This window comes from Brassica napus, chromosome C4 (assembly GCF_020379485.1).
Source record: "Brassica napus cultivar Da-Ae chromosome C4, Da-Ae, whole genome shotgun sequence".
Taxonomy (NCBI): Eukaryota; Viridiplantae; Streptophyta; class Magnoliopsida; order Brassicales; family Brassicaceae; genus Brassica; species Brassica napus.
The window spans coordinates 49,878,466-49,901,391 of record NC_063447.1 but is presented as its reverse complement, the minus strand read 5'-3'; the positions used below and the strand labels follow the sequence as shown (position 1 = coordinate 49,901,391).

General features: G+C 35.0%; 2 protein-coding genes across 2 annotated transcripts; both read left to right on the top strand.

Moving 5' to 3' along the window:
- Positions 1-12,424: 12,424 nt before the first annotated feature.
- LOC106446634 (NADP-dependent glyceraldehyde-3-phosphate dehydrogenase) lies at positions 12,425-15,327 on the top strand. The gene is made up of 9 exons (XM_013888414.3): positions 12,425-12,957; positions 13,149-13,342; positions 13,425-13,553; positions 13,629-13,748; positions 13,828-13,964; positions 14,040-14,195; positions 14,268-14,646; positions 14,730-14,846; positions 14,925-15,327. The coding sequence occupies exons 1-9, from the start codon at positions 12,813-12,815 to the stop codon at positions 15,036-15,038; spliced, it is 1,491 nt and encodes a 496-aa protein (XP_013743868.1). The 5' UTR covers positions 12,425-12,812; the 3' UTR covers positions 15,039-15,327.
- Positions 15,328-19,533: 4,206 nt separating this feature from the next.
- Positions 19,534-21,792, top strand: LOC106448602. The gene is made up of 3 exons (XM_013890465.1): positions 19,534-20,125; positions 20,312-21,104; positions 21,219-21,792. The coding sequence occupies exons 1-3, from the start codon at positions 19,534-19,536 to the stop codon at positions 21,790-21,792; spliced, it is 1,959 nt and encodes a 652-aa protein (XP_013745919.1).
- The last annotated feature ends 1,134 nt before the right edge of the window (positions 21,793-22,926 follow it).

The following is a 22,926-nucleotide window of genomic DNA, read 5'->3' as shown; positions in this document are numbered from 1 at the left end:
AAACAGAAAGAAGAAGAGTAAAAAGAAGATAGTGTGTGAATATATGTAATGAGATCTTATCGTCAATCGTTATGGCCAAAGAAGATAACGAACTCTGGACAAAAACTTCGCACTCACAACCGTACGTCACTTAAATTTTCGAATTGGGGTAGGGACTTTTTTTTGACATCTTGGGGTAGGGACTTAAATAACTAAAGTCCGAACATTTTTAACTCATCTGTTTTTTTTTTTGGTTGAAACTCATTTGTTTTTACACTTTTATTTAAATGCTAAGCAAGTTTCTTACTGGGCAAATGTCCAAAATAGCACTTTTCTAAGTTTATATCACAAAAATAGCACTCAAAAACTAAAATGACCAAAATAGCACATTTCTAAGTTTATATCTTATCCCCAAAACCTCATTTCTCAATTCTAAACTTTACATCCTAAACTCTAAACCCTAAACCCTAAACTCTAAACCCTAAACCCTAAACTCGAAACCCTAAATCCTAAACTCGAAACCCTAAACCCTAAACTCTAAACCCTAAACCCTAAACTCTAAACCCTAAACCCTAAATTCTAAACTCTAAACCCTAAACCCTAAACCCTAAACTCTAAACCCTAAACCCTAAACCCTAAATCATAAACCCCACCCTTTAACTCTAAACTCTAAGTTTGTGACTTTTGATAAAACATTAAGTGTTATTTTTGTGACTTTTGACTTTGAGTGCTAGTTTGGAAACAAAAACTTGATTTAGTGCTATTTTTGTTTTTTTTTCTTTCTTACTTCATTAAAAATATAGTGATAACGATTCAAAATTCATCAGTTTATCTCAACTGAAAATTATAATTATGAACACGACATCATAGTAAACTAATTAAAGAGACAAATAAAACGTGTAAGGCCTTGAACCAAACAACAACTTCCAGTTCCAAAACCGCTTTTGGCATCATCCAGTGTCATCGTTTTTTTTCTTTGCCATTTCGTCAATTTACTAATTTATATTCTACGTTGAATAAAAACTCTGTTAAGGTCCGTTTCCTATTTCGTAAACGTTTTGAAATCGAAATCATTTGAAAATGCGTGGAAACGTATTGGCAACCACTTTTCTTAAAAATATATATTTTGGAAGCGGTTGAAAATTTAAGTTTCCATTTAAACTTACGATTCTGATTTGTAAAAGCAAGAAATACCTACTTATTATCTGATGTTTAATGATTACTTTTTTCATATGCTTACCATTAAATAAAATATTTAATAATATCTTTTGGTGTTTAATATCATTTCTGTATAATAATTTGACCTGGATTAAAAATTTAGAAAAAAACAAGACTTCTATTACTTGATTTTCTCTTTTTGATAAACCAAACAAATGAAAAATTGAATTCACAACTTGGCAATCATATATATATATATATATATATATAGGCATTTCTAAAACGTTTCCGAGTCTAAATTTTTAAAAACCGCATTTGTTTCGTTTTCGTGTATCTATTTTCAATTTCATACAATTTATAAAGATAATTGGTATACCACTAAAAAAATAATTTCACATGAAACACAATATGTATACCAAATTTTAGTTAGATTCTAATATACTTGTCTATAATATTTTATTAAAAAATAATATTAGTAATACTTATTTATAATATTTTGATTTTCTTGATAAATATTATATATTACTTGGTAATCTCACATTTTTATTTCCTTTATTAGTATTTTATTTTTATAATCATATTTTTAACTAAAGTTATGTGAATGTCATTATTCATTACTTAATATATGAATCATTAATTTTTCTATTTAACTTGCTATATGTTAGTTCTTATATATTTTAAATTTTTTCATAGCTTAATAAGTCAATTCCTCTATTTATTTATTTTTTCATTCATTTAAATTTCTTATATCTTTGTTATTTTTGTATTTGAATTGCTTTAAGCAATTCTCATAAGATGCTAAAAGAGATCCATCACATACATTACTAGATCTTGATCCGCACATCCGTACGAATTTTTTCTCTCTATACTAAAATATTTTAGTTTATATAATAAATTTATCAATAACTTAATATAATTTAGTGTTATATATATTATATAACTCTATAATTTATATATATGTTTATTTGGTTTATATATTATTACTATAAATTTTAATTTTTGTAACAAAATTTATTTTTAAAACATTATTATGTAACAGTACTATTTTACATAATTTTTTGTTTTATTTCTAAATTTAAATTTCATGGAAATAAATTAAAATGGACCTATATAATAGAGATTTCTTTTTTTTTTGAGATACTGTTAAAGACAACAAAAAATGTTTTTTATAAGAGACTATAATACATTGTACAACAAAATAATTTTGTAGTAAAGATCTTATTAGAGAAATTACTTGAAATAACACCAAGTTGGATAATTTTTTTTATTTGAAATAGAAATGGATCTTTCTACCAAAATCTTTGTAAAATGTATTTTGAAAATTAACCATTTAAATTTTTATTATCTTTAAAATATAATTTTAAATATTTTATATAATTTTAAATATTTTATATAATTTTAAATTTTCGATTATATATCAAAACTAAAATAAAAAATTTTAGTTTCTAATTATAGTTAATGATCATAAAAATTTAAATTAATTACTTTCGGAAATGAATTTTTAAATGATTCTGAAAATATTTTTAAAAGATTTTTTCATAATTTTGTTAAAAATTATATTTCTGAATTTCAATAGATTTTTAATTTCAAAAGATTAAAAATCTTTTAACTAAATAAAATATAGATTTATTAAAACAAAATAAAATCTTTTAATTATAATAATAAATTTTTTAAATTCTTGTTAATATATTTTTAATACTTTTAATAATATCAATACTTTTAATTAGTTGTTTAGGGAAAGAAATGACTAAAAATGCAATCAAAATTATTGTTATGATTTTATTTTGCAAATAGAAAAATTCATTCTAGTACCTATCTAGGAAATAATCCAACTTAAAAAATCACACATGAGAAAAGTTGAGACTTCTGTTTTAATAGATAAAATTTCATAAAATAGGATGTGATCAAATGTTGTATAAAGAGACGCATATCACATAAAATTCATAAACATAAGTAATTGGTCGCAGTCTTCCCTTTACACTGATTCGATCTTTTGAGTTGAGTATGGTAGGATCATTCGAAGAAACCACAACAATATCCCCATTGACCATTTCCCCTTCCATGGTGTTGGTTTGTGCTTGATCTCCAATGATAGTAAGGCACATAATGCATATTAACAATAATTTGAATGAATAGTTTGGCACTCAAAAGAGTGGAATATTAAACAACTGTGCATTAGCAATCACCGTTAGAAAAGGATCTTTCTATCCTTAGAAGAAAATCAACGTTTGTGGAAGCTACCCCTTGTGCATCAAGGTCGACTTGTGATGCCTTCGTGAGATGTGCAAGGGATATCTTGCCAAACACACAGCGAAGATCTGTAGAAATATATCAACACTTGTAAGATCGACATGTACGGGGTGAGGCATTATGAAATATTAGCAAATGCACTTTAGATATGGATAGAAAACGCCAGATGTTCAGCATAAAACTCCGAGTTTTTTTAAAAAATCCACATCATTTTGTTCTATGGAGAGGTGGCACACCAAACTTGGAAGGCTTCCGATAAAATCAAGGCACTAAGACCTTATCTATCTTCCCGATATTGAAAGTTCCCCATGATCACACCAACGGCGGCCCATGCCAAAGCAGTGGAGATTGCCAAGAACTGGATGACGTATGTAAATAAATGAAATTATGGTGTTATTTTAACATATGACATGATTCGTCCACTTTTAAATAACTATCACGTTACTTTATGTGAATATATGATTTTACGTTTTTAGAGAAAAATATTATACAACTTATTATGATTTCGTTATCCCATTTTTTAGCAGACAAACATCTGCCATAAAATAGTTTGTAAATTCTCTATTTGACGTCTATGACAGAAAATTTGAGTAGAAACAAATAATGTGGGTACAGTTTAATTAAGAACTAGATTTTTACCCGCGCTAAAGCGCGGGATAATTTTTTGGCAAATTTTTTATATAATCGCATTTTCTCTTCGTTTAAAATAGGTCTGAACAAAAAATCTGTAACCCAAAGTCCAACTAAACTCAAACAAAAAAACGTGATCAGTACCCAATCCGAAATATAAGAAATCCCATAATAGGTCTTATAGTGTGGTACATCAAATATCTGAACCCGAATTATTATTAGCCGAACCCAAACGGAAAACTCGAAAAACCAAAAAAATCCAAAAAAATCCAAAAACCGACCAAAATTCTAAATCAATCGCAAATATAAATATATGAAACATAAATATGTACTTCAAATATTCAATTCTATATTTATTTTGAAATTATATATAAAAATAAGTATTTAAATCTTCAATGAGTACCTTAAATATCCAATCCTATTTCTTATGTTTTGCTTTTCAGTTTTGTATTTAACTTCGGATATATCTGAACCAATATAACCTAAATCGGAAAAATATATTGTTACTTTACGGATTTTAGATGAGATACAATTTAGAAGTAAAACCTATGTGTTATATCCGAACGTGTTCTGTACTTACAAATTTAACAGAATGAGATCTAAGATGTGAAATAAATTAGAATCAAAATTTCAAAAACCCAATCCGTATCGCAACGGGTACCTGAACGCTCAAGCATAACTTTAAGTATGTTTTATGTTTTGTTCAATTAATTTTATATTTGATAAATATTTTATATGTGTTGGAATAACCCGTAAAACTATACTTATAAAAAATATCACGATAACATGTTCCAACATATCATTAAATATTAACGACTATTACTATTTATTTTATCAAATACATATATATATATATATATATATATATCTAATTTTAATACTTTATGTATAAAAATATTTATTATTATGTATTTGGTGAGGGTTTTAAAGAATTTTTTTTTTTTTGCATTTGAATTAAAGTACAACTGTATATATGAATTAATAGGCATATATAATTCTTTTATATTAATAATTAAAATATAATTGATTATTTACTTACACTACAAGAAAACATATTTTTTACTAGGGCAGTATTCGTTGTAAATTCGTCGTAAATGGGGTGTTACGACGAATTAACGTCGAAAGACGTTTCGTTGTTAAACGTCCATCGTAACGGAGGTTTCGTCGTAAACGACTCGTTAAGTTTACGACGAAATATATTCCTCGTAAAGCGCAGGGAAATGATTCGTCGTAAACGCCACGTAAGTCTTCGTCGTAAAGCCCACGTAATTATTTCGATGTAAAGCACACGTAAATACTTTCGTTGTAAATCACTCGTAAACATTTCGATGTAAAACCGTCGTAAATATTTCGATGTTAATCACTCGTAAACATTCAATGTAAATTCCATGTAATGTTTACGAGGAGTTTACATCGTTTCTTATTATATTATTATTAATTAGTATATAATAGATTTTAATTTATATTTAATATTCAGAATTTAAAATAATTTAAATTTTAAAACGAAATATGAAATTGGAAAACATATTTTAAAAAGTCATACAATAATATTTAAATTCATAATACAAACAGAAAAATAAAAAAAAACTACATATTGTCGAAGTAGTTGGTGGGGTTGCTCGGCTGTTGACGGGTTGGATCGGACTCTTGGGGATCTCGTGGTGGCATTCCAAGAGCGGCTCGTCTCTCATTCAACATTTTCTGCATAACCGGGTTTCCCACGGCCATCACGTCTAGCAAATCCTCAAGAGAGTCTAAACGAACCTGCTGGCTATCCATTTGAGCCTTCTGGCTATCCATTTGAGCCTTCATCTGAGCAGTCTCTTCATCCCGTCTCGAAGTGTATGACGAAGTTGCCCTTGCAACTTCGTTAACAGAGCCTATACCGACTATCCGTCCCTTCTTTTTAGGAGCCACCTATAAAATCAAAACATATATTAATATAGTTAATTATGTTAAAATATTTTAAATAATGTAAACAAAAATTTTAAGTTACCTCTTCGAAGATTCTGTCGACCTCTTCTGTGGACAATGTGACTGGTAATCCATCGGGAGACTCCTGGGTTAGTTGCGTCTCCCGTTCTTCAATCCGACCAGCCACTGTTCGGAAGAGTTTCTCAGATGCAGGATCCACAAAAACTCCGTCGGATGTGGCGTGAGTCATCTTGAATAGGTCAGACAGAGAAGGTAAGACTCCCGTCTTCTCGAACTACAAAAAAAAAAAAAATTAAATATTATAAATTATATTAATTGAATATTTTAAAATATATATTTAAAACAAAACTTACAGCTTCTAGACGGACTCCTGCATGAGGTTTTTGTCCGGTTCTGTGAAGCATGGGCAAATGACCATCTTTATCCTTCGTCCTTCGAGAAGCCGAGCACGAATTGGCCTTTTTGATCGAAGAGGGGTGCTCCCAATAGGCGATGAGGCCATCCCACACATCCGTCGTGAGCTCAGTGGGCTTTCCCTCATACCCGTAGATCTCCCACTTGTCCTTCCAATCAGAGACTGTGTTGCAGAGGCGTATCTTTGCCTTTGCAACGAATTCCGCCTTCACCCTCTCGGTGATTCCCAAAGACCAATGCCACTTTTGCTGAAACATAAAAATTTTGAAAAAATTACAATTAATAATAAATATTAAAAATATATATATATATATTTAAAAGTGAAAATTTAATTAAATTTAAAAATCTTACCGCAAAACATTTAAACCACGTGATCTTAACGTGATTTGGTGTCTTGCTCCAGTTCGGGTATGCCCCGTCGTAGTAACCCTTAATCGTCGCCGAAATGCTCCGGCTAACACGGTTGTTAGCCCCAAACCTGAAAAAAAACAATTTAACCGTTACAAAATAAAAATTAATTAAATTTTAAAGTAATAAAAATTAATAACTTACCAATAAGTTCCTCGGGGTCTATCAGGGTCTAGAACATCCAACCCTCCCGTCCAGGCTGGGCAAGCAAATCCTCCACCGTATATCTCGCGAAGGGAGCATATGAAGGCACCCGCAAATCCGGATGAACTGCACCTTCTGGGACAGGCTCAGGTGCAGCCGCTGGAGGAGGAGGTGGAGGCATCTGCGGTGGAAGAGGAGGACTCGAAAAAACTCTCTGAGAAGTCTGAGAGTCTGGAACTGGACCGGAAGAAGATGTACCGGAACCATCGCCAAACAACTGGGCATAAGTAGGTGCTGCTGGTTTCCTTCTAGGAGCCATCTAAAAAAAATTTAAATAAATTTAATCAATTATGACGACATAATTAAAAAATTATTCTGTTACCTAACTAATCACCTAAACTATAGGATTCCGTCATCTAACTAATCACCTAAACTAATTATCTAAATAATCACCTAAACTAATTACCTAACTAATTAATAACCTAAACTAACTTAAAAAAAAAGGAGGAAAGAGAATGTACCTTAGAGGGAGAGGAGAGGAGTTTGGGAGGAATGGACGAGGCAACCTCGTCTCGGCGACCCAATATATAGAAAATGTTTCGTCGTAAACGCGACGTAATATTACGACGAAGTTACCAGGCCCGCGTTTTTTTCATTTACGACGAAGTTACCAGGCCCGCGTTTTTCGATTTACGACGAAATTACGTCGAAACATCAGTTTACGACGAATTTACAAGGCCCACGTTTACGACGAAGTTACCAGGACCGCGTTTTTCCATTTACGACGAAATTACGTGGAATAGATAACCATTTACGACGATTTTACAACGCTTAACCCTAAACACCGAGAATGAAATCCCTAAACCCCAAAGTCACATATCATCTAACATCATATCTCTTCTCTACTACTTTGTGCTCTTTCTCCAACTTAAACTCTAAAACCCTAAAACTCCAAATAATTTTTTTTAAAATTAACACAAATACATATTATATAAAACAACATTTGTTACACATACATTAGGATAGTAAAAAAACAATATTTCTTTAAACATACGTTACAATAGAGAAATACAACATCAGAGACATATATTACATCACTCTAAATCGTTTTTGTTCTCATCAATATTACATATTGATAGCAGCTAACCAGTTTATCCCGGAAGTTCGAAGCCGAGGATAAGGAAGGAAGCTTACTTGCTCGGCTTGTGAAGCTAAAATGAAAGGTTCAAATTTGTTGTATCTTCTCCCAAAATTGACATCCACAACACCAAATTTGTTATACCGAATCCCTCGGTTCACAACAGGATCGAACCATTCACATTTGAAGAGGACGCATTTTAGCTTCAATAACCCCGGAAATTCCACTTCAATAATCTCCTGCAAGATCCCGTAAAAGTCCGTTTCACCTTTCACACATATTCCGTAGTTACTCGTTGCCCGATGTCTCCCATACTCGTATGTGTGAAAGGTAAATCCTCGTGTGAAATACATAGGTGATGTGGTGACCTTTGCAACTGGACCTTGAACCAATTCGTGAAACCATACGGGATAATAAGGATCGTCATAATCAACCTGCAAAAAGCAGTTATTCTTAATTAATATTGAAGTATCAAAACACTTACTTAATTAATCAATGTATGAGATATATTACGTACCTGTGATTTTAACCACTTGACAAAGTGCTTATCTTTACGTGTGTCCACATCAGTTGCAGATATTCCTGGTATTGCTTCTTCAACTTGAGATACAAACATGCTGCAAATTAAACAAATAATCAAGTCATACATAATTAACTGCAATTCATATAATTAACATTCACAAAAATATTTACCTTTCAAAGTAACGGGTCACTGCATCCTCGCAGTTGAGCAGAATATAAGTGTGGGCACTATGTTTATCCTCTTCACATGACCACCATACTTCTTTCGTTTTACCACCAAACCGTGCAATTTCGCAGAAAATGTCAGGAACACCATCAATTGGATATGATGTCGGTACTCCACCATCATCATATCTTCTAGGAACTCTTTTCCTCGTACGAACAGTTGGAGCAAAGTAGTATGATGTGAAGTTAGATGTTTCGGCTGTCAAACTTCCCGCAACTATTGAACCTTCCACCTTTGCAAGATTTCTTGCTTTCCCCTTCAAATGTTTCATCTGTCGCTCATACGGATACATCCATCCGTTGTGAACAGGTCCACGAAGCAATGCTTCATACGGTAGGTGGACAACTAGATGCTCCATGACGTCAAAAAATGAAGGAGGAAATATCTTCTCCAGGTTGCACAATATGATCGGAATGTTATGATGAAGTTGTTCGATGACTTCTTCCTTGAACGTACGTGTGCTGAGATCTCTGAAAAAAGCGCCGATGGCTGTATATTGCAAAAGTAATCAAATTAATAACATTTCATAACATATGTATATATATTAACGTTTTATAATTACCTGCAAGTGCTTCATGGACATTTGCTGGAAGGAGCTCGGCAAAAGCAAATGGAAGTAGTCGTTGCATAAACACATGACAATCATGACTCTTCATTCCGGAGAACTTTTGACCTCGTTCAACACATCTTGACAGATTTGAAACATAACCATCAGGAAACTTAACTTCTGATGCAACCCAGTCAAACAAGGTTGTTTTGGCTTCTGATGACAACCGGAAGATGGGAACAGGAACGTTTCCATTGCTCTTGATATGTAACTCACTTCTTGAGCAAATATCAGGTAAGTCCATCCTTGACTTTTTGTTATCTTTTGTCTTCCCAGGGACGTTAAGTAATGTATTCATGATGTTCTCAAAAAAGTTCTTCTCAATATGCATGACATCCAGATTGTGGCGTAAGAGAAGATCCTTCCAATAGGGTAGCTCCCAAAATATACTCTTCTTATGCCAATTGTGAGACACACCATACCCATCAGGCATATTTCCAGGAACATGCCAATTTCCTCCAACTTTAACTGTTTCCTGAGCTCCGTAATAATCAATGTCTGCTTCGATCTGCTGGCCGGTGAGATATGGAGGAGGACCGTCTCTGACAATTTTTTTGTGCCGAAACAATGTCTTATTTCTTCTGTACGGATGGGCAAGTGGAAGAAAGCGACGATGACAGTCAAACCAACAACTCTTCCTACCATTCTTCAGTTGAAAAGCATCCGTCGATCCAAGACAATATGGACAAGATAATCTTCCATGTGTTGTCCAGCCAGACAACATCCCATAAGCAGGGAAATCACTTATCGTCCACAGCAGAACTGCTCGCATCGTAAAATTGTTTTTCAAGGAACAATCGTACGTCCTCACCCCTTCTGACCACAATTGCTTTAGCTCTTCTATCAACGGTTGAAGAAAAACATCAAGAGACCGTTTTGGATGCTTCGGCCCAGGGATTAATATGGTCAAAAATAGAAATTCTTGTTCCATGCACATATCCGGCGGTAAATTGTACGGCGTAAGAATGACTGGCCACAAAGAATATTGTCTACCAGACATTCCAAATGGACTAAATCCATCGGTGCATAACCCAAGATAGACATTCCGAATATTTGTAGCAAAATCTGCGTGTACCTTGTTGAAATGTTTCCACGCTCTTGCGTCTGATGGATGTGCAACCTCACCATCTCTCTGGACATGTTCCGCATGCCACCTCATCGACGCAGCAGTCCTCTCAGATTGATATAATCTTTTCAATCTGTCTGTAATTGGTAGGTACCACATCCTTTGGTACGGTACCCTATTCCTCCCACGGCCTTGCGGTTTGAATCGTGGTTTTTTGCAGAATCGACACTCTTCTAACTTGTCATCTTCTTTCCAGTAGATCATGCAGTTGTCGATGCAAACATCAATCATCTCCGAAGGCAACCCAAGACTATAAACCAATTTCTGAATCTCATAATAAGATTCAGCAGACACGTTGTCTTCTGGCAAATACTCTTTAAACAACTCCGCCCATGCATCCATGCAATTCTCAGGTAAATTATGATCCGTTTTAATATTCATCATCCTAGCTGCTAGAGACAATTTAGAGAGACCTTCTCTACAACCAGTGTAGATTGGTTGATTTGCAGCATCTAGCATTTCATAAAACCTTTTTGCATCCAAATTAGGTTCTTCTACATTTCCAGTTCCATCAGCTATTGTTGTAGTTGTTTCTAAAAATGCATCACTAATCATATCTTGAACCCTATCATGATCTACCATCTGCTCATGATCTTGATGATAATTATATTCATTATGCAAATGATTCGGTTCTTCACTATGATGACCATCCTCAAAATTATTATTACTACTACTAGCTTCATTTCCCCCATAACCCTCTCCATGTTGATACCAAATGTAGTACTGTGGTGTAAATCCTCTGTTTACTAAATGCTTCCATACAGTTTCACTACGTGCAAATTTTGAATTCTTGCATTTCCGACAGGGGCAGAACATCTTACCGCTTTCCTGTGTGATCGGTGTACAGCCCGCCTGGTGCATGAATGTCTCTAGCCCGCTCAGAAATGCGTTCGTCACCCTCCCGTCGGAATCTTTGTGCAAATACATCCAACTCCGTAACTCGTAAATACTACCGCCACCGGCCATTTTTTTCTTAGATTTTTTTTGAAATCTTTTTTTTTCTGATTTTTTTTTCGGATTTTTTTTTCTCCCGTTTGTGTGTTGTGAGGAAGAGAGTTGTGGGAAATGACATATATATAGAGAAATTTTCGAGTTGGGTAGTTGAAATATAACAACGATTTTACAAGGAATATTTTACATGGATTTTACATGGTTTTAACATATTATTTACAACGAATTTACGACGAAATTAGGTAAGTTAAAGCACATTGAATACACGTTTTCACCTAAATATAACGGTAACATGCTTCGTTGTAATGTCGATGTAATGACTACGACGTATTTCTCATTCCACGTACATTCGTCGTAAACTTACATGGAGTTTACGACAAAATCTATTCGTCGTAAATTTACATGGCGTTTACGACGAAAGTTAGATTCCGCGTAATTTCGTTGTAAACACCATGTAAATTTACGACGAAATATTTTCGTCGTAAATGTTCGTTGTTATGGGCACGTTTTCTTGTAGTGTTAAAAGTAGTGTTAACATAAATTGAATTCATTATTAAAAAAATAGATTAGTTATTTAAATCCTTAATTTTAGGTTAGGGTGTATATTTAATAATAATTAAGTTATGTATAAATAGAAATAATAGGAAAGATAGTTAAATGTAATTGACGAACCTACACTATTTGTAAGTAGATAAAAATAGGACACTAAATTAATAGATTAGATTAAGATAAAAAAAATATTTAATGTCGTACAAGTGAAAAAAAAAGATATATATATATATATATATATATATATATATATTTTAACTTTTCTATATAAATGTGTATATATATACCTTTCAAAATGGGAATATTCCAAAAAAAGGACCTTGTGAGTCAAATTATATATGCTTGCATGTTTGTTTCTGTATGAATCAATAGACATGGTTGTGGCTATCATCATGAATCCCATAATAAACGTTGGTGTAGGTCCAAAAGCTATTCAATAACCCAACAAAACGACCACACCAAGAAAACTCTTCACTCTCTAATTCTCATTTCTCACCATACAATTTGTTCTTTTATCCTTTCTAGATTTTCTTTTACATAACTTATCTATCTATCCATCCATCTACCTTCCATGCTCTTTAACCACTCCTTTCATAAAACCCACTAATCAATTACCTCACTCTCTCAACACCCAAGAAGCGAGAGACAGAGGAGAGAAGACTTCTTTGTTTTGCCTCTCTGGCTTATATATTCAGACACTGTCTTAACATAAAGAAAAGCAACACAACACAAAAACTGTGTTCTTTTGACTCCTTTTACCTCCTTTAAGACATCAATGGCTGGGACTGGAATTTTCACAGAGATTCTAGACGGAGAAGTCTACAAGTTCTACGCTGATGGAGAGTGGAGAACTTCTTCCTCCGGTAAGAGTGTGGCCATCGTTAACCCGGCCACGAGGAAGACACAGTACAAGGTTCAAGGTATGTCTCATCATTGTCTTCTTACGTTTCCTTCCTTGAATTTTAGATGAGGTTTTTGGGAAATTTACCGATTTACCCCTGACTGTTGTCTTGTCTTCATGAAACAAGAACTTGATTACTTTAATATAACTTGAAATAGAAACAGAGGATATATTAAGATAAGGTGAATGTTCTGTTTCTGTGAAACGCAGCATGCACGCAAGAAGAAGTAAACAAGGTGATGGAGATGGCGAAATCTGCTCAGAAATCGTGGGCAAAGACTCCATTATGGAAAAGAGCTGAGCTTCTTCACAAAGCTGCTGCGATCCTCAAGGACAACAAAGCTCCCATTGCTGAGTCTCTTGTCAAGGAAATTGCTAAACCAGCCAAAGATTCTGTCACTGAGGTTTTTTTTATCTCTCTCTCTATGCATCACTTTCATTTGAAACCCTTTTTTTTTTTTTTACAGATCTCTAATGTTTGTTTAGGTTGTGAGGTCTGGAGATTTGATCTCTTATTGTGCTGAAGAAGGTGTTAGGATCTTAGGTGAAGGGAAGTTTCTGCTCTCTGATAGCTTCCCTGGTAATGAACGTACCAAGTACTGCCTCACTTCCAAGGTATAATATAATCTCTCATATGTCTACATCAAAGTTAACAACAAATGTTTTGATCAAACTATTGTGGAGCTCCAGATCCCTCTCGGTGTGGTTTTGGCTATTCCTCCATTCAACTATCCTGTCAATCTCGCTGTATCGAAGATCGCTCCTGCTTTGATAGCTGGAAACTCCCTTGTCCTGAAACCTCCAACTCAAGTAACAATTAAAAAACTGTACACTCTTTTAAAATTAAAGTTTTGAGAATCATTAAAATTTTAACGGTCTGTTTCTTTAGGGAGCTGTTTCTTGCCTTCATATGGTGCATTGCTTTCACTTAGCTGGTTTCCCAAAAGGTCTCATTAGCTGCATCACTGGAAAAGGCTCTGAGATTGGCGATTTCCTCACTATGCACCCTGCTGTTAACTGCATTAGGTATATATATATACACATTCAACAAAAAGGTTATTTTCCTATTAACTACTTATGTTTTTGGATAAATGGTTTCAGTTTCACTGGCGGTGATACCGGAATCTCAATCTCCAAGAAAGCTGGTATGATCCCTCTTCAGATGGAACTTGGAGGAAAAGATGCATGCATTGTCCTGGAAGATGCTGATCTTGATTTAGTGGCTTCCAATATCATCAAAGGAGGATTCTCCTACAGGTAAAATATACAAAGACTTTAACCAGTCCATATATCGTTACGTTAACCGGTTTTTTTCTATATCTTAATTAGTGGGCAGAGATGCACTGCGGTTAAGGTAGTCTTAGTGATGGAATCAGTGGCGGATGAGCTTGTTGAGAAAGTGAAAGCTAAAGTGGCGAAACTAACGGTGGGACCGCCTGAAGAGAACTGCGATATTACAGCTGTGGTGTCGGAATCCTCGGCTAATTTCATTGAAGGATTGGTGATGGATGCTAAGGAGAAAGGAGCAACGTTCTGTCAAGAGTATAAAAGAGAAGGCAACTTGATTTGGCCGTTGCTTTTGGACAATGTCAGACCAGACATGAGGATTGCTTGGGAGGAACCTTTCGGTCCTGTCTTGCCTGTCTTGAGGATCAGTTCTGTTGAGGAAGGCATTAATCATTGCAATGCTAGTAACTTTGGCCTCCAGGTAACGTAACTTTTTTGGCTATTTGGGCCAGTTTAATTGGGTTTCACTTAACCGGAGCTAACCCAACAATCATCTTTTTGAAGGGATGTGTATTCACTAAAGACATCAACAAGGCAATGCTGATCAGTGATGCAATGGAGACAGGAACGGTTCAGATTAACTCTGCGCCAGCTCGTGGACCAGACCATTTCCCTTTCCAGGTTCATAAAATTTCTAGACCAATTTCTGCCTCGGTTATGACCGGTTAGCTAACTTGTTTTTTGGGTTGGAATTAACAGGGACTAAAGGACAGTGGAATAGGATCACAAGGTGTGACAAATAGCATCAATCTGATGACCAAAGTGAAGACCACTGTCATTAACTTGCCTACACCCTCATACTCTATGGGTTAGTTTCCCTTTTTACGCTCTTCAGCTTGGACTCAAATCAATCGGTCTCGTTTGTATCGGATTGAGTCAAAAACTATGAATAAAATGGAGTGATTAGCGTAACAATTATGGTTTGTAATCTTTGTGTAATCAATAAGAGGGTATTGCATAGTAGTAACGTATAATGTAATGCAAAAGAACTGAGAAGTGAGTGAGAGATTGATTGTGTTATGTTATCACAGGAGACGGTTTCATCTCACGACTGTGATTGAAGCACAAAGATCCTTTTGATGAGTATTTGGAGTTTATAACTTTTAGCTTTTTCATACTGAAATAATGATTTGGGACCAGTCTCATCGATTTCTCCGATGGAATATTTTTATTATATATATATGAAAAGAAGAAAAAAAGGACGTCGAATTTATTAAATAAAATGTTCTTTCAGATGGTTTCAAAACTCGAAAGTACAAACTGTTCGAACTTCAAATCGATATTTTTGTGGAGTATAAAATTGCGGTAAAAAAGGTTTGAAGTAGGAGAAATCCATACTTGCAACTTGCAAGTTCTAACCCTCAAAAACATAAGTACTTTCGAGTTTATATATATGTACTCCTGCATGATATCTTAATTCTTAAAGAGTGATTTACACTTTAAGTCACTTTATCACTTTTTATTACATTGTAGAGCACTTCTTGCTCTTAAGGTACTTTTCTCTAACTAAGTGTAACTACAACGAAGTTTAGTTCATTCTTTTGGTTTTTGTCTATTTTTTATTTCTAATATTTGTTTGACTCTCTCCTCCACTTTAATTCATCTTCTTTCCGTAAAGTTCGTACTTTATACTCTCCTCCGACCAACCAAAACAACCTTCCTCCGCCACAGTCTTCTTCTTTTCCGACGAACAACTAACGACACTTATCTCTGTAGCTTTGTCGAGTAAACATTTTTGTTTGTTTATTTTTTTGATCTTCAAGTTTCTCCTCCATCAGAACCCACTCGTTGAACCTCCGATTAACTGTGATTTTCCTCCATCTCCGACTTAGATCTTTGTTCTCGTTGTTCCATGTGATGTAGAGGAAGTTGACAAGCTCTTGTCGGAGAAAAGCTCTTGTCGAAGACAAACTCTGGTCGTCCCCGTCGGTGCTGGGTCGTGACTTCCTCGCCGTCTCGTTTCGTCTTCTTCTGCGTTTTCAAGTCGGTGACTCGTTCACTTCCGTCGTGCCTTCCTCCATGAGGGTCTGAAACCCCTCGTCTTCACCGGCTTATTCCTAAGCAATCCAACACCGAATATATGAGTCACCACCGCGGGTCTCCTATTCAACCCGGCTCAATCGGCTCCGTGACCTACTGCTCCTCTACGACCGTCAACGAATCACACTGGAGGGAAATTGAGCTGTCGAACCACGAAGGGATCCATTCCCAATTCAAGTTCCTGGTATTTGCAGGACCGGTCCTTTATCTTTAGAATAATTACAACTTTACCTTAAAACTTTCTGTTTTGCACAGTTACAATCCAATTTAGCCCAAACTTCCTGTTTTGCACAAGATGATATTCAAAAACAAAGTCAATTCCTTGTATATCTATATGTACATGATACAATGGAAGATGTGTACGTCTGTGCATATATAACACATTTGTGCATGATATTTTGGGATGTTTTTGATTTTTTTAGATAGATAATGTCTACTAAGACGAATGACTTTTGTTTGTAAGTGATACTCTTTGTATTGAGAATTGATTTTGATTTGTGTACATATAATGAAACGTTATGGCAGTAGAGGTGTACTATGTGGTGGTATACACAAATATGTGTGTACATGTGTACTATATTGCATGTCTATCCACATGTACAACATATCAAGCTATCCATATCTAAAAGTGTATATCTATATCATGCTACCAATGTATCAAGTTATATACATGAATACTTTATGATGTTTTTTTGCCAATATTTTTTTGCTTTGTATACATATAAAGAATGGTATATTACATGGTATTGTACTCCATATTAGGTGTACATGTGTACGTGGAGTGAATTAAGAAAATAGTAGTGATTACACAAATCAAACAAAAGATTGAAATTGTTACAAGTATATACAAGGAATTGTCAGTGTGTACAAATTTCTATGTCCAGAAAACCACACGTATATCAGTTTCTTTTGTACATTGCACAATTTATAATAAATTTTGTAATATTGTATATTTTATATGTACATACATATGTGTGTTTCTATTTATAATTTATATGTACATGATCAAGTATACACAAAATATTTACTATCAACATATACAACGACTCACATGTACATCGATTAACTTGTACACTTGATAAATTTGTTAAATACATTTTAGGTTTCATTTAGATAGATTTAGAGTATCTTATTTTACACGTATATTTTGCAACTAATTATGTCACTTTAATTATCAAATGGATAGATAAAACATTCCACTATAAAAATTGTAGGAAAAATTGTGAAATCGCTTTTTAATCAAAGCCAAAAATATTATACTATTAACATGTACACTAGTTCATTTGTACAACGAGAAACATGTACAATATTTCACAAAAAACGATTCAATGGCTTATATCGTCAAAGTGTACACATGTTTCATTGTCCACATGTACAACATTTCACAAAAACTCCTATGTACACTGGTTCATTTGTACACCGAATAGAGTTTATCATTCATTTGAAAATTTGAACAGCCAATATAGTCTAATACAAACTAAAATCGTCTATCATAAACACGAGTGAGTGGGATTCATGTGAAAAGTAAGTGATTCAAGTATTGGGGTTAATTTGCATCTCTAAAAAGCATTGAGGTTAAAATCAAATAATATAAAAGTTAAGGGACCGGATGTGCAAAAACACTAAAGGTAGCCATTGTCTTTCTCGAGCTTTTCATGATGGTTGAAGGGCATGACAGAGAGGAACGGAGGTCATGGCGATGATGAATCACGCCTAGGAAGAAGGAACTGGAACACGATGCGGAGGATTGACTTCAAGTGAGAACGCGACGGAGTTCTGGGTGTGACACCATGAGGAAGACGACGGTGGGTTGGATATCAAGCTTGCATGAGTTTCTCCGGCTGTTTCGGAGCAATAACAAAGCACGGCGACACGAGAAAACAGAGACGCCATGGTTGAAGCTTGAACGGATCTCTGCCGTCGTCGTGGTATATATCACCATTACACCACCATTAGAGATGCAATTCACATATCTCAAAAGATAAATCAAATCGTAGAAATAATGATTAAACCCAAGATCTTTTAAACAATTTTTTTGAAGAATCAGATTTGATTTAACAAAAAAAATTAAATTTGAGAGGAAGAAGACGAAGAAGAAAGTTCTATGGGACCCATTTTATTTTAGTTAGCGTAATGGATATCAAAAATTGGCTTTTTTTTAGTTAGTTTTTGTGTGAAAAGTAGATGTCGTTAGAAAAAAGGATCAATAAGGTCAATATACAGAAAATGGATGGTAATTGCAGAATTATGCATAGATTTATTTATTTGCAAGATTGGTAGGAAATTGAAGGTAAAATACCGAATTTGTCCTCGCAATGGTGCTGAGATGCCTACGAAACTGATGAAAACCGGTTTTGCAAAGAATCATTGCTACTGTGTATGTCAGGAAATGTTGGAGCACAATTAACAAAATGAAAAGTTTGGGCATACGCTGCAACACAAGATATAAAGCTTTTTCCAATTCCTGAAAAAAATATAAAAATCAACATCCAAAAATATAAATGAATCAAGAACATGAGAGAGAGATTGGACTCTTACCAAAAAAATGGAGAAAACTTCGGTTGTCATTGAAACGTTTAAAGTTTATAGAGTTTCATCAGATTTTTCTGTCATGGAAAAAACAGCTCTTTATTTAGGAAAGAAGCATGATCAAATCAGGAAGAAAAGAGAAAAAGAAAGATAAAAAAAAAAAAAAAAAAAAGAGAAATAACTAAAGAAATGTAGAATTGACTTCGGTTTCAAAAATATCTATAATTAACTTAGAAGCATACATGAAAGATAAAACACAGGGGTGTCAGGCTATGTTTGTGCCTATCAGCGAGTTAGAGTAAGGTTAATACAGGGATTATGAAAAATCAACAGTGGCATGACCGTTTAGCTAATTATATTTTTTCTATAGTTATCTATTGCAAATTCCCTAGAAAAAAAGTGTGTGAGTAGTGACAAGTGACCTATAGTGTAATTGTAAACTACAAAAGTGACTCATGGTGTAAATCTTCATTCTTAAATCTTAAATCATAAGATTTAAATTGTTCATTTCCAGATTATCAGAAAAAGTAAGAAAACGTAAGATGTGAGTTGTGTATTTTTGGTATAGATCATCTTGATTACAAATGTAGATACATATTTGACAATGGATATCAAAAGTCAAGAAGAAGACATAAACAAACTATGGTATATTTTATTTTATTTTATATTTTTTGACAAAGGGCAAACCATATATTTTATTTTATTTATTGCAGAACTTTATTTGATTGATAAAGAGCGTATGAACTTCAACTTCATACGCTATTTCCTCCGTCCTTCTGGAGACCTCATAACAGACCCCTTTCTGATGAGCTTCCACGCAGTTACTCATTTTCAGAAGATCCTCGGGCCTATGCCTGCGCCTGCAGTTGGAATAATCTCAACCTCTCTATGGTTTCGCTCCCTGACTGGTTTCTTCTGTTCGGATAGCCAGTGTCTTCAGATGACCACTTTCCCTGCAGCAGAGGAAATCACGTCAACTCTCTTCAAACTGAACCAAAATAACGCGCCTGGTCTAGACGGTCTTACCGCAGGATTCTACAGAGGCTCTTGGAGTGTTCTTGGTGTGGAGGTTATCCAATCTATATGCCACTTCTTCAATACTTCGTTCTTACCAGCATCGACTAATGCCACTATCTTGTCATTAGTCCCAAAGTTTCCAGGAGCATCTCTCATTACAGAATACCGGCCCATCTCCTGCTTGAACACTCTCTATAAGGTGATCTCGAGACAGCTTGTGAAGAGGCTGAAACCGATACTCACTCCGCTTATTGTTCCTAATCAAACAACGTTTGTAAAGGGACGTTTGTTAGTAGAGAATACTTTTTTGGCTGGTGAGTTAGTTCAGGGCTATCACAAGAATACATGACCAAAAAGAATCACTATAAAAGTGGATATAGCAAAGGCATTTGATACCTTGTCCTGGAGCTTTCTCTTCTCCTGTCTCCAGAGCCTTAACGTTCCCCAACAGTTCCTGTCTTGGCTAAGAGCATGTATCTGTACCACCAACTTCACTGTAGGCTACAATGGCTATGTAAATGGTTACTTTAAAGGTACTCGTGGGTTGAGGCAAAGGGATCCCTTGTCTCCTTATCTTTTTGTCATCGCCATGAACACTCTCTCCCTCATGTTGAATCAGGCAGCACAAGAGATGAGGTTTAACTACCATTCCAAATGCCAAGGATCCAAACTCACCCATTTGTGTTTTGCTGACGATTTGTTGATTTTTATGGATGGCTCCTTGGAATCGGTACAATCTGTCTTGCAGGTGCTTCGGGAATTTGAGCTAAGATCAGGCCTCGCTGTCAGTGTGCAAAAATCTTTCTTCTTTGCGTCTGGCCTCTCACAAAGGGAAACTGATTTGATCCAGTTAACTACGGGTATGCCTATGGGCTCTCTTCCCGTGCGATACCTAGGAGTCCCCTTGTGCACAAAGAAGCTATCACTCTTGCACTGTGAGGTGCTACTTCAGCAAATAAAAACGAAGCTCTCTTCATGGAGTGCAAAATCCTTGTCCTTTGCGGGTAGACTGCTGCTAATCAAAACTGTTATCACCGGCATTACGACCTTCTGGTGCTCCACTTTCATCCTACCACAAGCTTGTGTGAAGCGGATAAACTCCCTCTGTGGCGTCTTTATATGGCAAGGAGATATAGAGAAACATCATACTGCAAGGGTCTCTTGGGTGGTTGTGACAAAGCCAAAGCGTGAAGGAGGATTGGGAATAAAGAACTTAGCTATTTGGAACAAAGCCTGCTGTCTCAAACTGATATGGCTTCTTTTCTTCCAGTCAGGTTCGGTGTGGGTTGCCTGGTTTGTTGAAGAAGTGTTAAACGGCTCTGTTAATAACCTTTGAACCACTGCTTCAAGCCAGCGATACTCATGGCAGGTAAACAAGCTGCTAAAGCTCAGTCTCTCCATTTACAGCTGGATCAAACTTCGTGTGCAGAATGGCTTATCCTGTCGATTCTGGAGTGACAATTGGTCCCCTTACGGCTCCCTAAGGTCCTACCTTAGCCTTGGGGGAAACTCAAGCTTAGGTATCCATCAGCAAGCTACAATTGCCTCTCTGAGAAGTAACAACAACTGGCTACTTCCCCCTGCAAGGTCAGACAATCTCGTTAATATTCATGCTTATCTAACTACTATCCATCTCAATGATAATGAAGATTATTATGAGTGGGATATCGATGGGAAAATCAGCAGCCGTTACAGTGCGGGTACTATTTATGAAAAGCTCTGTGTGGAAGGAGTCTCTGTACCTTGGTTTGCCACGGTCTGGAACAAGGGCGGAATTCCTAGACACAGCTTTCTCTCTTGGCTGTTTGTTCTCAACTGTTGCCCTACTAAAGATAGAATCATCCGATGGGGACATCACACATCACCCACTTGCCTTCTCTGCAACCGCTCTGATGAAAGCCGTGACCACTTGTTCTTCATGTGCCATTACTCTTGGAGTCTATGGGGATCTTTAGCACCACGATGCGGAGTTCAACCATAAAGAGCTTGGGATTTGGTCTTGAATCAGTTTCAATCAATAGGGCGGAATTCAACTAAAGGTATCCTACTTCGACTGTGCTGGCAGGGTTGTGTTTATTGGACATGGATGGAGCGCAATGCTCGACTTCATCGCCAAATCTACCGTTCCCCGGAGACGATTGAGAGGCTTCTGGATAGGCAGATCAAGGATCGTATCCTCTCATTCCGGCAAACAAATTCTTCTTCCTCCTCAAGACTGATGCAGCAGTAGGATTCTTAAAATCTCTCCGGCTCTTTCGATCAACGACGAGCTCCACACATTTCACCGTTCTACATTACTCTTGGGCTTTATTGGTCATTCTGATTTTTATTTTGTGTCTCAATTATAACTGGGCTTGATGGGCTCTTAAACAAAAACCATAGCTTATGGCTGTAATTTTTTTTTTTCTGCATTTTAATTTGAAAGCTAAGTTCAAAAAAAACTTTATTTGATTGATATAAAAAAGTCTACTCTTAAGTCTGTTCTCATTCTTGCTTGCATTACACATTGAGACACTAACATTCTTTTATATGATCACCGACTTATTGGATGGAAGAATATCCTAATAAGTTGTGGAAGTGTAATGCTCTCTTTTCAATTTAAATAATACGTTGAAAATAATAGTGAGCATACCAATTACGTAATAATCTGTCAAATTTACAATTATAATATTGATATATTTAAGAACTACACTAGATCAAATATAACAAAGTATTTTCAACTACAATAAATTTTCTTTTCTTTTTCCGTCTAAATATATTGTCTTAAAAACTAAATATGATATAAGGCTGGATTAACCAGAAAGATAGGGTTTGATTGGCAGAACATTAACATAAATATTGTATTCTTATTATCTAATCAACAATTTTATAAAAAATATTTAGAGGGTGTAAATGATCTTTACTCAATGATTCAATATGAAGATTTTGGTAAAACATTTGCATTTGAGTATATATTTTTTAAAAATAATTTAACTTAATTAATTTATTTTATCCAATAATATCACAAAACTATATTAATTTTCTTTTTTTTTAAATATAATTTATTTATTTTTAATATAATTTTTTAGAAACATTATTACTTTTGAAAAATAAAAGTTAAAACTATTTTTTAAAT